The sequence below is a fragment of the Choloepus didactylus genome, chromosome 2 (assembly GCF_015220235.1).
Source record: "Choloepus didactylus isolate mChoDid1 chromosome 2, mChoDid1.pri, whole genome shotgun sequence".
Classification (NCBI taxonomy): Eukaryota; Metazoa; Chordata; class Mammalia; order Pilosa; family Megalonychidae; genus Choloepus; species Choloepus didactylus.
The window spans coordinates 84,266,678-84,286,135 of NC_051308.1; the positions used below are offsets into that span (position 1 = coordinate 84,266,678).

Genomic DNA, 19,458 nt, shown 5'->3' on the forward strand with positions numbered 1-19,458 from the left:
CACACATCAACCAGCCAAACAAATACCCTTTGTCTTACCTTCCTTCATCAATGTAATCTACTACCACTGTGCTGAGGATAAAGAGAATGAGGAGGGCAATAAACATGTGATATATTGTTCTGATGTGGTCCACCTCAAACAGCTCACTGCAAATGTAGTTCAAACAATAAAATTATAAATTTATATTTAATCAAAAAATGTTAAAATTTCTCTTTAAAGCAGTAGGGAAGATGTTTCATTCACCCTCCAAAAAGTCTCAAAAAACAGTAATCACACAACTTTATACATTAAACCTGAAGTACAGAGACATTAATTGACATGACTAAAAAAATTAATGGAACAGCTTAGGACAAGGCTCTCTCCAATAAAATGACACTGCCTCCTAGAACACAATGTGGATACCAAACTCTTATATCAACAAATGATGTGCATTGTAGAAATCTACATAATGAGTGCTTTCTAGGTAAGCAACAATGATTTGATTTTCTAGATGACATCTCCTTAATACCTTTTGAATCTGCCTAAAAAACATTTTTTAATCATTTTTGTAAAGATATGTGCCAGCCTTCTATATGAAAAGGACTTTTCAGGGAATCTAAAAAACCACTAAATCTCTGGATTAGGGCTCTTCAATTCTAATAAATACCCATCTGAGCTACAGAAGAGATGTGTTCTATTTCCTTAGTTTAAAAAAGTTTAATTAAAGTGTATTTTAGTTTTTTTATTTATATAGTACAATTCTGTCATTAAAATATTAATTATAATGCTCAAAATAATTGTTTTATTTTCCCTTTCATTTGAAAAGCCTTACTCATTTTTGCCAGATACAAATTTTAAAAGGATAAACTCTTCAGACAATAGTGTGGCAAAACACTAGAATGGAATTTTACATTACATATGTAGAAAACTTCGGCCTTCTCATTAAGGTTAATCAGTACATATCAACTTAACTCATAGAAAGTAAATTTTGATAAGCATAAGATGCATTTTAAAAGAAAAGTACATGAAGACACTTCTTAAGACAACTTTTCACCAATCTAACCATTCCAGATGGCCTATAACTGATGCAGGTTAAATTTCAACAGTATTCTGATGAATAAATGAATAGGTAAATAAATAAATGATCTACTCAGAAAGCATAAAAAGAAATATTCAAAGTGCATCTTTAATTTTCAGTTCACAAATGAGGTGTCCACAGTTAATTTATATTGATTAATTAAGTGTTCTTGAAGTAAGTATCTCTGAGACTAAAATTAAATATCAAAAAGGCAGCAACTCTAAAACTCTCTCGAAGCAGTTTAGCTAACTGGAAACTTTTGTTCTACCTCTGTGGGTAACCAGTTCTCAAAAGCGCAGCTTCAAGAAATTTATCAGAGGCAAATAACTGTTCTTATCCTTAATCTCTCCTTTGTAGCTAGATACAGAACCAGAAGATGAGAAAGAAGGAACAAGAAACAGCAAATGCATGAAAAATACCAAAATAATGATTTATGTGAATCCAGAACAAACTTATTAAACATTCAAAGGGTGTGCAGTGATTATAACAATGAGGGGAGTGTTTTGTGTTCTTAATTCCACTAAAAATTAACAAGAGCAATTAAAAATACTCACTCTAAGAGAGATTGTCTCACAATAAACAGCTTTCCTTTTTCTGGAGATGCCCTTAGATCTCTGGGTAGAGCAAAAATTAAAACAAAATATAAGTATTTCAAGTGTTAGAAGAAATTAAAATCTATGGATAACAGAAAAAATATTACCAACATTAAATAACTGTCTTCTCAATAGACAGGTATTATGTTAAGGTTTTATTTGTGTTATTTAATTTACTCCTTCTCAACAATGCATACCTATTTAGGAGGGAAGAGATGCTAGGCATGCTTAACTGAAGCAGCACTGAAAGGGTCCCTGTAACCCCCAGTCTATGGAGATGCATTCCTGGCACCACACATTGGCAACCACTCTTCTTCGTCCTAAATATCCCCTGCAGCCATGGCATATCACCAGCCATGCTTTATTCTAGTTTATATTCTGTTACTGGTGTGTCTCCAAAACTGCACTGTTAGTGATAGCCATGGTATTGTCAAAGGACTTCCAAAATCCCCAGCTGCCTCCTAATCTTAACCCATAGGTTGCCTCCAGTTATCGAAAACTTGCATGTTAACAGGATCATCTTTTATATGGCTTTTTGCAGTACCATGAGCACTCTCATTTGCACTCTTTGGTCAGCTATTTCTGGTCAAAACTGTTCTCCTGAACAGAAGAGACTGCAGAGAGCCCACAAAAGGCATAATACTGAGGAAAGTACAGAATAGCAAATTAGCACATATTAGTCTTTGATAGCTTCCCCCAACTGCTCTGGATGACTGACTGATGAGAAAAATACTAATTATACTGTACTGTATTACAAATTTTAGAGTGTAGAACAGAGGCAGAATAATGACATGGTTAAGAGCATGGGCTTGACAGCCAGACTGGATACAAATCCCAGCTGTCTGACCTTGGACAACATTAAACTGCCTGTGCTTCAGTTTCCTAATCCATACTAGGTAGACAGTTTTAGTACCTACCTTGTAGGGTCACTGCTTGTTTCAAATGAGTTAAACCATGTAGCACATCTAAGAGTTTTCATAGTACACACTTAAGTGTTGAATTCATTATTAATATGAATCAGCAGTTTTAAATGAGGTATACGTATGTTATAATCCACATTTTGAGATGAAGAAACCAACTCCTCAAATTGTTAAACAACTTACCCTAGGCAACACACAGCCAATGAAAATTGATGCCAGGGTATGAACTCAAGGCATTCTTGCTGCAAAGTTTACCCTCTGACTACTGGGCTATCCCAGGGAAGATATTTGCATTAAAAGAAAATAATACACATACTTACTTAGCTCTGTGGTTGTTTTTCTCGCCTTCAAGAACAGAAAACGATGTGAGAGCACACGCACCAATGTCTAATGATGTCGATTTCTCAATGAGGTTGGTCACAAACTCATCAAATTGACTGCCAACTTCCTTCATAAAAAATGGCTTCAACTGCTAGCAAATTTTAAAGGAAATAAAGGAAAACATTGGGAACTAACACATGCTTGTGGTTCATTAACGTTTTCTTAAAGGCTCTCTTATACAGAGATGGATCAAAAGAAAGCCATCTAAAGTGAGTTCATAAGAGTAAAAGCTGAAAAACTCTCTCTATAGCTGACCTGGAGTTTCAGAAATGGGTATTAAAAAACTAATATGGTGAATTTATACCTTGCTTAAATTCATATCCTTTTAAGTAGAAATCAAGATACCAAAGTAATGACTTACTAAATGAACTACAAATGATACACAAAAATCAAAATAACAGACATGATAAAAACAACTATTCTTTTTTCTTCACATTTTTATCTGAAAAACATCAAGGTAAAAATTCAGCATTTTATTACCATTATATTAAAGACATATTTTAAGTCCCCTTTCTTCTCAAGCCATCCTTCTACCCCAATGTACCCACTGATTATATTTTATAGCATATCGTTTCTATATCACATCTATATTTATATCGTAATGTTTATTCTAACTCCATGGCTACATTTAATCTAACCATAAATATATAAATATATGTACAAATTTTCATAAGATAAAATTGTTATACATTCTAGCTTCATGACTATCTTTTAACATCTACTGTTTTTGAAAAGAATAAAGCAGAAAATTAGTTCTTCAAGTTATAAAAGGCCACCTACTATGCATGCCCAAATTATAAATTTGGATACTTTAAAATTGGCAGGACTACAAACATAAAGGAAAAAAAAGTGTTAACTGATACATTTTCAAGAAAAAAGATGCTTTTTCTCTGACTAAATGTTTTTAAGTTGAACCTAAAATATCTGAAGTAGTATTCTTCAAGATTCTACTATACCAAAGAGATAGAAAAAGTTCTTTAAAAGTAAAAGCTTAAAAATATCAATGTATCTAACAGAACTATGTGAAGACTTTTTAACCTGTGCTCTGTCTCCCACAGAGTTTGAATGCCTAGTGGGTCCTGGGCAGTGAGAATACACTAAGGTCCCAGCAGTCACAGGACAAATGATAGAGTTGGGGGGGGCGGGGGAGGGAGGACATTTAAACAACACACAATAGAAAGTTTCTCACATTACACTATCTGAAATACTTCCTATATGATTAGTATTATAAGCCAAGAAAGCAAAACCTAAAAAAAAAACCTAACAAATGCAACCTGAAAATAGTAAGTAATCTAACAAAATGTAATTTCTTGTTTAGCTTACTTCCTTTGCAAATATTTAAGTTGAAGATAACAATGTAGAAGAAGTTTCAATCCTAAATCCTTTTTATTTAAAATATAATTTATCCTAGGCTGCCATCCAATTTAAATTAGTCTACTAGTCTTATTAGTAAACTGAGCCAAAATACATGTATCTAACTTAATTTTCTACTTCGATAGCTCCCCCAGCTTATCTATCCAAATGTTATATTTTTTCTCACCATTCACCTATCTTCTTCACTTCATTAGCCATACTAAAATGCTAGAAAACCTGAAAATAGTAAAAATACATTTCTACTCATTAAATAGGTGGTACATCGATACAAAGGACAATCATGAAATCATTTTTTAAATCACATTTTCAAAGAATACTTATGACAAAAGAAAAGCAAAAAATAATGTTAAGAAAAATAGAGTGGACATAAAATTTGATGCTGATTTTGCTGAAGTGCAAATGCATGCATGTGCCTATGTGGTTGTGTGTGTGTGATGGAAGAGGGAAAACAAATTATTGGGAGAAAATACACCAAAATATTATCTCTAGGTCATGGGCATATACATAACTGTTTCCTTTTTATACCTTGTGTCTTGTGAATTTCCTGCAATGAGTCTGTACTACTTCTATAATCAGAAAAAAAAAAAAAATTACATAAAATATATTCCTCCTATTACTGTGAGCAAGTCTATGAGATAACACAATATTAAAATAAAATCTTAACAAACCTTGGGAATATTTTTAAATAATATATTTAAGATGCCACTGATTTTGTTTGGCACTAAAGAAAGAAAAAAGCTGCCAATTAAACTATACTACATAACTTTATGCTTTCTTAGCATATAGTAATACACATCCCAATTTCAGTGATATTGAAATATTTTGGGAAAAAACACGTTCCTCAATCAACAATCATTTGACTAGCTTTCATGTTTTGGATTCTCATTTTAACTGTAAAATAAAGAGAACAACTTTATCACCTTTAAGGTCTCTGACAGCTCTAAAATAATGTAATTTCTTACAGGATACCTACTAAAATTTACATCTCACTTTACATCTTTCTAAGCACATTTTAAAGGTATCTAACCTGGCAACTGTTCCTCTTGGTTATCGATTTTATACACAGTCTTCAGAGATAGCTTGAAGACAGAAACCACTTCTTTAGAATCCCAGCACCTAACATAGTGCCAAGAAAGGAACCTAGTAGGTATGAATTGAATTGCTGAACATCCATAAGAGGGCAACAGGGCAGGTACCTGCATTTTTTAAGCAATGACATCATAAGAGAAACATGAATTGACTTTCCCAAGGTTCTTCAAAGTACACCAGAAACTCATATATTGACATATTTATGCTAAATGGGACAACACAGAAAAATCAGAAGAATGTAGTCATACTTACATTAGCCAAGAAGAGAAGACTAAATGACCAGAACGTAAGAGGGAGGAAAGTAAAATGGACACTTATAGTAGAGACTGTTAGTTGTCAACCCTATCATCATCCTGTCATCCCCTGTCCCTTTCCTTAGTACCAGAATCCCCAACTTCTACTTGGGCACATGACTGCCCAGAATAAATAAATTTCCCAGTCTCCCTTGACAGCTAGGTATAGACACATTGCTAAGTTTCTGCCAATGAGACTTGTCTTTCCAACAGCCTGCCAATAAATCAGATCGGCACTTAAACTTTTTTAGAAGGGATTACTTGAACAAGCGATATACCATGAAGATAAGTCCTCATTTGCAGCCATATCATTTGATCATTACTCATTACAGTTTGCTCATCCAATGGCTGGTCAATGGCATAAGGTATTGAAAGTCTATATGAGAAGTAAACGGAATATGCTGCAACAAATAAGTATTTTTAAGAAGTAGGAAGTCTTTTCATCCCTTCAATTTCCATTAACCATAACACACCCTCTATAAAATTATACACATTAACAAAAGTTATTCAAATATTTTCCCTGAAGTCTTCTCCACATTTTCACTTTTTTCTGGACACTGTTGTCAGAGGTGGTGACAGGCAACCAGTAGCCAGGCCAGGGTGGTACTACATGGCCCTGACCTACTGGCAAAAACCAGTGACGCCAGTTCTCTCTCCAATAAATCTGAAATTCTAGGCTTTGAAACAGTGACTAGAAATCTTATTAAATGAAATATTCAGGAAGATAGTTTCTGAACTCTTGTTACTAAAATCCCCAGACTTATCCTTTATAAAGCTTCAGTATTCAACTTCTCCTAGCATTCTATGAGATACATTAATATTTTTTAAATACATTGCCTTATATGCTTAAGAAAGTCAAATTATGTTTGTTATTTATAACCAAAAGTATTAGTTTAACTTATACAAAGTTAAAACAAAGTAATTACCTATTAATATAAGTTGGATGAGATTTAATCATTTGAATCTTCCTTGGACTGTTCCAAGATCTTTTTAAGTCTTGTTACAACATAACTCTAAAGATTTCAAAAGGATTACACAATTCTGTTATGGCCCAACTAACTACAGATAAAAAGTACTGAAAACTTTATGACAGCATGTTAGGCCTGGAGATGACCTTAAAAGATTCAGTCAGTTCAACCCACTATCACCACCTCCTTCACACTTACTCTTTAGATTAAGGGCTTGTTCCATACTTTGACAACCTTCTTCACTTAATATAAGCTACCCCATCTTCAAATCTAAATTTTCATGGAGAGTCCTTTGTAGGGTTGCAAGATTTAGCAAATGAAAATACAGGATACCCAATTAAGCTTGAATTTCAGAGAAACAATGAATAATTTATTTAGTTTAAGTACATCTCAAATGTTGCATGAAGACTGAAAAATTATTTTTTGTTTATCTGAAATTCAAATTTATGTAGGCATCTGTATGTATGTATGTATCTTATCTGACAACTCTAGTACTGTGGTGCTCAAAGACATGCCCAATAGCATTTATATACTACCTGTAATCCTTTTACAATAGGAAACAGTGAACTAGAGAAGCAAAAGTCTAAGTTAGTTACACAATTATGGCACACACTGTTAGAGCTGAAGGGAACCTTGGAGATAGCTAGGCCAGTACTCTCATATTAAAGATTAGGGAAGCCTGCCCAATGAAGAGTGACAACCGGGGTGAGCAGGACACCAAATTACAAATGACCAGAAAGATTCCTGGTTTTCATTTGTTTTAAAAATGTAACATTGTTCAGACCCAGACCAAGTTCATGAAGAGCATGAGCTGGTCCTGCTGTGAGACCGAAAAACATGCCAGGCACTGAAGTAGATATAGATTTATCAGGACTTATGAACAGGAGATTCTCCAGTGGCAGCAGTTAGGAAGGGTAGCACTCTGCAAGCAGCAGGAGTGCAAGGGACAATATGTATATGATTTTAGAATAAAGACATTCCATATAGTATGAGGACATCAGGTCTCTATATAATCATTAAAGGATAAAATCAGCATAAAGTATGCTTCACTCAATATTTAGATTTAACTATTTCCCAACTGCTAGGAGTTTGTGGTAAAGAATCATATATTGTGGTGGGGACATACGGCTATGCCCACATACAGCATCTTGTCTAACTGTAAAGTAAATAGGGCCATCCATATTGCCCACAGGTCCACAATCACCCCACTGGGGTTCTATGGGAAGGCTAATGGAAAAGACTATCATTCTGAAGCTTAATGGTAAAATTACATATTTTTGAGGGTAGCCATCCCATATTTCAGTTCCCATCAAGACATTCCATGCAGATAGGAGCAATACGGTCTAAGGTTACTCCTTCTGCTGTCAGCCATTCTATCCCATTCATGTACAGTATACTCTAATAAAGGCTGGGACTTATTTACTTGTTCTCACAAGGGAAAAAACATAAGCCTGAGTCTCTTAATAAGACAATAATTGGATTTCAGTCTTAAAAGAAAGTCTCACTCCAGATTTGTTGGTGAGGTGAGTTCTGCCACGTAAATAGGACATTCCACATATAGCACCAGAAGATAGCAAGTGTGTGCAAATCCAACATTGGGTTTGATTTTAGGCATGAGTTACTCCTGAGGCAGTGGCATTCATTATTTAATTTGTGGTAATCTACTGTCATGCACCAGGGTCCATCAGGTTTCCTTACGGGCCACACAGAGCTATTATAGGCACTACTGGTTGGTACTTTACATTTCTACTCTTTCAGGTTCCTTAATGGTTACAGAAATCACTTGATGTTGCCCCAGGAGCTTATATTGTTGAATGGCTACAATCTTCCAAGGTTGCAGTACTTCTACAGGGATCATTTCGCTTGCCCCCTTAGAACTGCTTTTACTACTCTACACCAGAGGCAGAATTCTCTTTTGGTTTTGTAATGAGGAATTTAAGAGAAGATCAATTCCTAATACAGACTCAGGTATGGAGAAATATATAGTGTATTCCTGCTGCTTGTTCTGTCTCTGTGGCCATGCATAAGGCTCCTAAAGGGAGCCAGGCTATGGCCACTGCTATTTGGCATTCTCCTTTCTTTTTGCTAAGATTTAGTTGTCCTGCTATCTGCTGCAAAACAGCAACACTGCCAGAGTTTTTAGGGTGTCCCCATATTCTCATGGCACTCCCCATCCATCCAGGAAGGCAGCCACTCCTCCCCACATAGATGATGCAGGCTTACCCGGGATTTCCCCCACCAAGTCTGCCTTCCCCAGATCCATGCCAGCAGCATCTCAGTCTCCTGGCTGGCTCATCAGTTATTAGGGCCCAGATCAAGTTCATGAAGAGCATGAGCTGGTACCACCGCAAGACCAAAAAACATGCCAGGCACTGAAGTAGACAAAGATTTATTAGGACTTACAAATAGGAGAGAGTTTCTGGTGGCAGCAGTTCAGAAGGGTAGTGCTCTGCAGAGGGGCAGGATTACAAGGGGCAATATGTATATGATTTTAGAATAAAGACATTCCATGCAGTATGAGGACATCAGGCCTCTAGCATAATCATTAAAGGGTCTTAAGACCTGATGTTTTACTAAGAAAATGTTTAAGACTAAGATACAATCAGTGCCATCCTGCTCCCATCTCTTTACATCTGTGATTACATTCTTTTCCTCTGGGGAGGTTGTTTTCTTTTTCAACCTTGTCCGGGTCAAGCAGGCAGTATGTGCTTGGGGCTTCATTCCCATTTAGGAGAGGGCCCAGGTTCTGAGCTGACACAAACACACAACAGGTATCTATGAATGCACAAGCAAATTTCATGGCTCTGAACAATGTTCACATATCTGGTAACAACACAGTCGTTTTACATTAGTAAACGTCAACAAATAAACTCAAACAAAACAAAACAAAATGTAACCTGAGACCATTCTTATAAATGGGATCATTTAAGTAAATAAGATTATGTATATAAGGCACCTAGTACAAGGCCTAGCCCATATAGCACTTCTACACATAGTTCCCTTCTCCTCCCTGTCTCTCTGAATACTCAAGTGTAGAATACTAAAATATTACAATAGCTTTCTATCTGTTCTCATTGTTTCCAGAACTTTGAACTCTGACATTAGAATCACATCCCTAATATATCTTGCTCAAAAATATTCCAATTAATAAACAATGACAAAATATTCCATTTCATTAAATGTCAAATAACTGCTGAAATACTTTTAAGTCAAATCACCTATAAGTTCAAATGAAATGTGATGACTCACTTGAAAGCACTTGCTTATTTATAAACACCAGGCATATAATAAAGGTATAAACTAAGAATTTAGGGCTATAATTTCAAGCTGGAGTGTTTAGAAAACTGCAGAAGCAGCAGCATTTGAGTAGAATTTGAAGGATATATCACATTTTGATTGGTGAAAGTAAGACGTTAAAGGAAATTTCAGGCAGAGAGAACTGTATAAACGAGGGCATAAAGATGGGAAAAAAATGCTTTACAATCTAATCCCAATTTGCTAACCTTATCTTTCTTTCCATTATGCCCCAGTAATGGCACAGACTCCAACCAAGTGCCATTTCCATGCTACAAAGTTTTCTACACCCACACCTTTGTTCTAGCCATTCCCTCCATTAACATCAGGGAATAAGTCTTACACAATTCTGTAACCCTCCTATCACTTGCATAATACAGCCTAAACAAATGTATACCTTTCTCTCATTTCCTTAACTCTTATTCATTCATTCATTTCTTTCTGTTTCTCCTTCTAATCCTCCTAACTAACCAAACTAAAGAATTGAGTAATTCTATTCAGTGATTAATATACAAGCATATAAGTAAAATAATCTCTCAAAGAAAAAAGCAAAACAAAAAACTTTAAACTTAGATCCTTAAAATATTTCCCCCAATCCGCCAATTCAACCTACCATGACAGCCCTTACCTACCCTTTGGGTTTATGATTCTTCATAGAAAAAGGTTCCCCTCCTGAATTTTAGATTTTTAAAATACAAAGCAGGAAGAAACTAAGATGGCGGCTAGGTGAGACAGGGCAAAAAAAAACACCTTAGTGAAAAACACTAGATAAAAACCAGAAAGTGACCCAGAATACCAGTTACAGCGATGCACCAGCTGGACGAGGTCTCCTAGTTCCACAGGGGCCATATACTTGGTGAAACCAGGAGTCTGCATTCTAAAACGAGTGAGTAAGCTGGCTGGAAGACCCACAGCCACGCGGCAGTCTGGGGAAGCCAGGGGTTGGCGTTTGGAGACCGATGGGCTCTTTTAAAAAAAAAAAGGAAAAACCCAGGAGCGGCTGCAGCTGCAATAGTGGGAACCACACAGCAAAACACAGCAAGAGGGGGCTGGGTCAGCCTCTCGGTGTCTGGCCTGAAAGATAGCCCGCTGCAGAAACCCTTGGGGCCAGGGGAACAGAGGAGAGAGCCGGAAGCAGAAAGAAACCCTGCAGCTAGCAGCTGGCTCCCCAGAGGGCTGGATAAACTCCTGCCCAGGGCCATGCCCACAGCCCAGAGCCCCGCCAATTGTCCCGGAGCTGGGAAGGAGGAACTGTGCGAGGAAAGGGGTGTGGAGACGCCCCGTTCTGCCATCTTCGCATCAGGCTAAAAGCGCCCCAGCACGGCCCAGCGGCCCGGGGCTTCCCTTGAGGGACTGCACACACTGGTGACGTAGCACCGCATTCCCTCGGCAGAGGTCCTGGAGGATCGCGGCGGGGTGGGGGGGCCCGCTCAGAAAACCCAGGGACACTACACCAAGTCCTGTGGTTTGTGGGACAGCGAGAGAGAGGGTCTGGGGCTGAAATGAAATGAAGGCTTAGACTCTTGTGGCGGCCTTGAATCTCTGGGAACCTGGGGGATTTGAAAATTAAAGCTGTCCTTCCCCCCTGGCCACTCGTACACACACCCCAAATTCAGGGCAGACGGCTCCAGCAACACACCCAAACTGAGTTCTCCAACTGAACCGCACAAGAATCATTTCCCCACACACTGTGGGGACAAGGTGGAGAACTGACTTGAGGGGTATAGGTGACTCACAGACACCATCTGCTGGTTAATTAGAGAAAGTGTATGCCACCAAACTGTGTTTCTGAAAAATTAGATAGGTATTTTTTTTTAAAACTTGAAAGAACCCTATCAAGCAAAGCAAATGCCAAGAGGCCAAAAACAACAGAAAATCTTCATGCATATGATAAAAACAGACGATATGGAGAATCCAACTCCAAACACACAAATCCAGATATCGGAAGACACACAGTACCTCGCACAATTAATCAAAGAACTACAATTGAGGAACGAAAACATGGCAAAGGATTTAAAGGACATCAAGAAGACCATGGCCCAGGACATAAGCAACATAAAGAAGACCCTAGAAGAGCATAAAGAAGACACTGCAAGACTAAATAAAAAAACAGAAGATCTTATGGAAATAAAAGAAACTGTTGGCCAAATTAAAAAGACTCTGGATATTCACAATACAAGACTAGAGGAAGCTGAACAAGGTCTCAGTGTCCTAGAAGTCCACAGAACAGAAAATGAAAGAACAAAAGAAAGAATGGAGAAAAAAATCGAAAAAATCGAAATGGATCTCAGGGATACCATAGATAAAATAAAACGTCCGAACTTAAGAATCATTGGTGTCCCAGAAGGGGAAGAGAAGGGTAAAGGTCTAGAAAGAGTATTCAAAGAAATTGTTGGGGAAAACTTCCCCAACCTTATACACAATATAAATACACAAAGCATTAATGCCCAGCGAACTACAAATAGAATAAATCCAAATAAACCCACTCCGAGACATATTCTGATCAGACTGTCAAATACTGAAGAGAAGGAGCAAGTTCTGAAAGCAACAAGAGAAAAGCAATTCACCACATACAAAGGAAACAACATAAAACTAAGTTGTGACTACTCAGTGGCCACCATGGAGGCGAGAAGGCAGTGACATGACATATTTGAAATTCTGAGAGAGAAAAATTTCCAACCAAGAATACTTTATCCAGCAAAACTCTCCTTCAAATCTGAGGGAGAGCTTAAATTTTTCACAGACAAACAAATGCTGAGAGAGTTTGCCAATAAAAGACCTGCCCTACTTTAGATACTAAAGGGAGCCCTACCAACAGAGACACAAAGAAAGGAGAAATAGATATAGAGAATTTTAACAGACATATATAGTACCTTACATCCCAAATCACCAGGACACTCATTTTTTTCCAGTGATCACAGATCTTCCTCCAGAAGGGACCATAAGCTGGGACATAAAAAACAAGCCTCAAGAAATTTAAAAAAAAAAAAAAATTGAATATACTCCAAGCACATTCTCCAACCACAATGGAATACAAATAGAAGTCAATAATTTTTTAATTGTAACTCCACCATTTACTTCCTACATGATATAAAATACACAAACGCTAATGACAAATCAGTGGTTTTGAACTCAACGTAAAATATGTAATTTTATACAACTATATAAAGGTGGGGGAATGGAGGAGTATAGGAACATAGTTTATATGTCCTATTGAAGTGAAGGTGGTATCAAAGAAAAACAAGATTGCTATGGATTTAAGAGGTTAATTTTAAGCCCCACAGTAAACACAAAGAAATTATCAGAGAATATGACCATAGAGATGAAAAGTAGAGTATGGGTTAAGAGAAATGGGGGAAGGGGCAATGGGAAGTTAAGAAATGAGTGTAGGGTTGCTGTTTGAGGTGAAGGGAAATTTCTAGTAATGGATGTGGGAAAGAGCATTACAACATTCTAAAGGTGATTAATCCCACTAATGGAAGGCTAGGGAGGGGGTGGAATGGGAAGATTTAGGCTGAATAAATGTTTCCACGATTGAAAAAAAAAAAAAAGTCTAAATAGATGACAATTAAATGCCAAGGATGAACTTGGATGGGATCGGAGGATAGAAGACAGGTGGCTTAAAGGGACACAGTTGAGACATAAGGAAAAGGAAATATAGACTGTAAGCTTCGTATCATTGTTGAATCTCTTGTACTTCTTTGCTGCGCTTAACGGGATTGCACAAAAGAATGTTCTTGTTCATGGGAAGTGTATATGTGAATTATAGTATATGTTCAAGGATGTGTGTAGCTAGCTCTCATATGTTCAGAAGACAGAGCAATAGATGATGGATGATACACAGGGAGGGAGGGAAGGAGGGAGGGAAAGAAATAGCTATGTGACAACATGTTAAAGTTAGTGGATTGAGCTATCGGGGGAGGGGGGTCATGGTATGATGGAATTCTGTGTATGGGGTTAGTATTGTTTTTGCAACTGTTCCTATAACTGAATTTATTTCAAAATAAAAAAAAAATACAAAGCAATGATAGCATGGAAAAATTATCCTTTCACAAATTTGAAATCCTTCCTTCTCAGAACACAGTAAGGTTTTGTATTCTTGCTGTGAAAGGGGAGAAGCAGAAAAGGGAGAAGGAATGGTAGATAAACCCAGGTGTGGTGCCTATCTAAAGGAATAAGATGTGCCCAAAATGCCTAGCAAAGTGTAAAAAAAACTTTTTTTTAAAAATCACTAAACAAGCAAGAATGGGCCCTTAAAAAGTTACACAGGAAATCAACAGAGGCAGGGCAAGATGGCGGCATAGAGAGGAGTGGAAGCTAAGTAGTCCCCCTGGAACAACTACAAAAAAACAGAAACAACTAGTAAATAATCCAGAATAACTGCGGGGGGACAAACGAGACCATCCACTCATCATATACCAACCTGAATTGGGAGGAATGCCCGAGAACACAGCATAAAATCTGTAAGTAAAACCTGCAGATCCAAGTCGCGAGACCCCCTCCCCCATAGCCCGAGCTGCAAAGCCTCGTGGTGCCAGAGAGAAGCTATCTCCCAGCAAGCGAATATAGCTCAGCTGAGCTCCAACTGGGGTTTTAAGTATAGCAAGTGTGAACTGCTCACTACAGGTGCGCATCCCCAAAAAACAGACAGAGGCTTTGGGTGATGACTGACCTTGGAGAGCCGGAGGGTCGCCTTGGACTCGGTCTGAAGGGGACTATCTGTTTCTTTTTCAGCTCAGTGGAGAAAGCTCCAGTCATTTTCAGTTTCCAGTGCTGTGACTTGGGGAAGGGTGGAGACAGCACAAGCAGAGAGCGAGACCACTGAAATGCTAATGACCTCCACCTGGGGGCTCTGTCTTCTCTAGGAGGAAAAGGGTGGGGCCCTTTCCATTCAGAACCAGACCCCAGGGCCTGGGGGAACACGGCCATACCTCCTCACACCAGTCAAGAATTATAGGCTAACAGGCATCACCTGCTGGGCAGAAAAGCACAGTGACCTGAGGCATCAAAGGGTGGAGCAATTTTCTAAGACACACCCACAGGGAAACCAGATACTGAATATTTCTTCCCTCTGGGACCTGAACCTGTTCTGGTCTGGGAAAACCTGATTTGGATAACCAAGGAAACCATGCCTAGACAACAGAAAATTACAACCTACACTAAGAAAAACAAAGTTATGGCCAAGTCAAAGGAACAAAGGAACAGTTCAACTGAGATACAGGAATTTAAACAACTAATGCTAAATCAATTCAAAAAGTTTAGAGAAGATATTGCAAAAGAGATAGAGGCTGTAAAGGAAACACTGGGCACATACACGGCAGAAATCAAAAGTTCAAAAAAACAACTAGTAGAATCTATGGAAATGAAAGGCACAACACAAGAGATGAAAGACACAATGGAAACATACAACAGCAGATCTCAAGAGGCAGAAGAAAACACTCAGGAACTGGAGAACAAAACACCTGAAAGCCTACACGCAAAGGAGCAGATGGAGAAAAGAATGAAAAAATATGAGCAACGTCTCCGGGAACTCAAGGATGAAACAAAGTACAGTAATGTATGTATCATTGGTGTCCCAGGAGGAGAAGAGAAAGGAAAGGGGGCAGAAGCAATAATAGAGGAAATAATTAATGAAAATTTCCCATCTCTTATGAAAGACATAAAATTACAGATCCAAGAAGCGCAGCGTACTCCAAACAGAAGAGATATGAATAGGCCTATGCCAAGACACTTAATAATCAGATTATCAAATGTCAAAGACAAAGAGAGAATCCTGAAAGCAGCAAGAGAAAAGTGATCCATTACATACAAAGGAAGCTTAATAAGACTATGTGCAGACCTCTCAGCAGAAACCATGGAGGCAAGAAGGAAGTGTTGTGCTATATTTAAGAGATTGAAAAGAAGAAAAACTGCCAACCAAGAATCCTATATCCAGCAAAGCTGTCCTTCAATATGAGGGAGAGCTCAAAATATTTCTGACAAACAGACAATGAGAGACTTTGTGAACAAGACACCTGCCCTACAGGAAATACTAAAGGGAGCACTACAGGGTGATAGAAGACAGGAGTGCGTGGTTTGGAACACAATTTTGGGAGATGGTAGCACAACAATGTAAGTACACTGAACAAAGGTAACTATGAATACGGTTGAGAGAGGAAAGTGGGGAGCACGTGAGACACCACAAGAAAGGAGGAAAGATAAAGACTGGGACTGTGTAACTTGGTGAAATCTAGAGTATTCAACAATTGTGATAAAATGTACAAATATGTTCTTTTACGAGGGAGAACAAGCAAATGTCAACCTTGGAAGGTGTTAAAAATGGGGAGGCATTGGGGGAGGGATGCAATCAGCATAAACTAGAGACTGTAACTAATAGAATCATTGTATTATGCTTCCTTTAATGTAACAAAGGTGATATACCAAGGTGAATGCAGATAAGAGGGGGGGATAGGGGAGGCATGTTAGACACTTGACATTGGTGGTATTGTCTGATTCTTTATTCTACTTTGATTTAAGGTTATTTTTCCTTTTGCTGCTTCCTAGCTGTCATTTTTTTTTCCCTCTTTCTTTTGCCTCCCTACCTTCTTTGACTCTCCCTCCTGCCTTGTGGAAGAAATGCAGATGCCCTTAGATAGATAGTGGTGAAGGTGGTGAACACATAAATGTATGACCATGCAGAGAACCATCTATTATTTACTTGGGATGGAATGTATGGTGAGTGAACAAAACCATATTAAAAAAAAATGGGTTCATGACAAAACCTCGAGGGCAATATACTGAGTGAAATAAGCCAGACACATAAGGACAATTATTGCAGGGTCTCACTGATAGGAACTAATTATAATATGTAAACTCATAGACATGAAATATAAGGTACCAAGATATAGGACGAGGCTTAAGAATGGGGAGTAGTTGCTTAGTATGAGCAGAATGTTCAATTAGGATGAACGTAAATGTTTGGAAATGAACAGGGGTGTTGGTAGCAAGATGTGAGAATAACTAACAGCGCCGAATGGTGTGTGAATGAGGTGGAAAGGGGAAGCTCAGAGTCATACATGTCACCAGAAGGAAAGTTGGAGGTCAAAAGATGGGAATGTATAAAACTGAATCCTATGGTGGGCAATGTCCACGATCAACTGTACAAATACTAGAAATCGCTTCCATGAACCAGAACAAATGTATGACAATACAATTAGAAGTTAATAATTAGCGGGGCATATAGGGAAGAACTATATACCTATTACAAACTATATACTACAGTTAGAAGTATTTCAACATTTTTTCATAAACAGTAACAAATGTACTATACCAATACTACGAGTCAACAATTGAGGGGGGTTGGTTAGGGATAGGGAAGGATTGGAGTTTCCTTTTCTTTTTTCATCTTTCATTTTATTTCTTGTCTGGAGTAATGAAAAGTTTCTAAAAATTGAACAAAAATTAAGTGTGATGGATGCACAGCTGTATGAGGGTACCCAGGGGCAAGTGATCGTATCCTTTGGATCTTTGGATAACTGTATGGTATCTGAACAATCTCAATAAAAATGAAAAAAAAAAAAAAGTTGCATAAATGCCTATACATTAAATAAATTTTTCTTTTCTTAGCCAAATTATAAATTATCCCTCAGATAAGTGGACATTGCTTAGTAATCAAGTCTTTAAATGGTCTCTCATAAGAGATCAACAAAGTGCTAACTGGAAAACAGGTTCACGCCAAAAAGACTTCAATCATTCTAGTTTTGGAGGCTTACACAGGTGACTTAATACAATCATTAAAAAATAAAATAAAATAAAATTTAACACACCTTGAACTAGGAGTGTGGAACCGAAGTTACAAGAACAGTAAATATGCCTTCTGAATACAACTGGTGGTATACTGGGTTATGAACCCCAGAAAAGGTACATTCTAAATTTTGGTCTGCATTCCTGAGAGTATGAACCCATTCTAAATATGATCTCTTGAAGATGTTTTTTTATTTAGTTAAGGTGTGGCCCAACTGAATGAGGATGGGTCTTAGTCCAATTACTGGAGGCCTTATAAAGAGAAAGCCACAGGAAGGAGCCAGAAGCAGTACATCAGCAGTAAGCCAGAAGAGGAAGAAGAGGGCATTGCCATGTGATAGGAAAGCCAAGGAACCACAAGGATTACTGGCCAGTCCGAATGCTACAACCCCAGGAGGAAGCAAGCCTTCTAGTCTGCAAAACCATGAGACAATACATTCCTGTTGTTTAAGCCACTGCGTTGTGCGGTATTTGTCACAGCAGCCTGTCAAACTATCACTTTTAAAAAGGAAGTACAAAAAGTGGTTACAGAGCACAAATCACAAATATACCTAAAGAAGAATGAAAAAAAAATCTCTTAATGCTAAGCAAATGCGTAGGTACTCATAATGAAATTTCTAATGACAGCATCATTCCTTGACTCAAAAAGTCCTTTATCTTCTACATCCCAAAGTAATTTGGGCAGAGAATAAAAATATATTCACAGGGCCCCCCAGAGGAACTGGGGAAGAATGCGGAAATGTTCGACTTCCCCACCTGGATTATTACTGATATTCTCACAAACACTGAGGACTAACAATTTCGTAGAATGAGCCCTCGATCTTCGGACGTGCCCTTCTGGGGCTTCTTGCTGTGGGGGAGAGGCTTAGCCTAATTATAATTGTGCCTAAGAGTCTCCCCCGGGGAACTTCTTTGTTGCTCAGATGTGGCCTCACCCCTCTCTCTAAGCCCCTGCAGCAGGTGAACTCTGCCCTCCTCACTATGTGGGACATGACTCCTAGGGGTATAAATCTCCCTGGAATTGTGGGACGTGAGTCCCAGGGATGAGCCTGGACCCAGCATCATGGGATTGAGAAAATCTTCTTGACCAAAAGGGGGAAGCGAAATGAAACCAAATAAAGTTTCAGTGGCTGAAAGATTTCAGAGTCGAGAGGTCACTCTGGTAGGTAGTCTTATGCGCTATATAGATACCTGTTTTTAGTTTTTAGTGTACTGGAATAGGTAGAAGGAAATACCTGAAAGTGTCAAACTGCAACCCAGTAGCCTTGATTCTTGAAGACGACTGCATAACTATGTAGTTTACGTGGTGTGACAGTGTGACTGTAAAAACCTTGTGACGCACACTCCCTTTATTCAGTGTTTAGACAGATGAGTAGAAAAATGGAGACTAAAACTAAATGAAAAATAGGGTGGGATGAAATGTTTTAGGTGTTCTTTTTTACTTTTTTTTTTTGGAGTAAGGAAAATTTTCAAAAATTGATTCTGGCGATGAATGCACAACAATATGATGGTACTGTGAATAACTGTACACTGGATGATTGTAGGGTATGTGAATATATCTCAATAAACCTGTATTTTTAAAAAACTGCTCTCATGAAAAAATGTTCAGCTTCACTAGCTATTAGAGAGATGCAAATTAAGACCACAATGAGATACCATCTAACACCGGTTAGAATGGCTGCCATTAAACAAACAGGAAACTACAAA

At 38.0% G+C, this 19,458-nt stretch overlaps 1 protein-coding gene across 4 annotated transcripts in view; it reads right to left on the reverse strand.

The window, feature by feature from the left end:
* Window positions 1–19,458, reverse strand: part of SOAT1 (sterol O-acyltransferase 1) — a 70,002-nt gene that overhangs the window by 18,249 nt on the left and 32,295 nt on the right. For 3 of the 4 annotated variants that reach the window (XM_037825256.1, XM_037825254.1, XM_037825253.1), the window contains 3 exons: window positions 2,891–3,042; window positions 1,612–1,671; window positions 39–146 (listed from right to left, as the gene is read on the reverse strand). In XM_037825256.1, the coding sequence (XP_037681184.1) occupies window positions 39–146; window positions 1,612–1,671; window positions 2,891–3,042 (320 nt within the window). The remainder of the gene's footprint in view (window positions 1–38; window positions 147–1,611; window positions 1,672–2,890; window positions 3,043–19,458) is intronic. The other variant, XM_037825255.1, reaches the window with a different exon arrangement.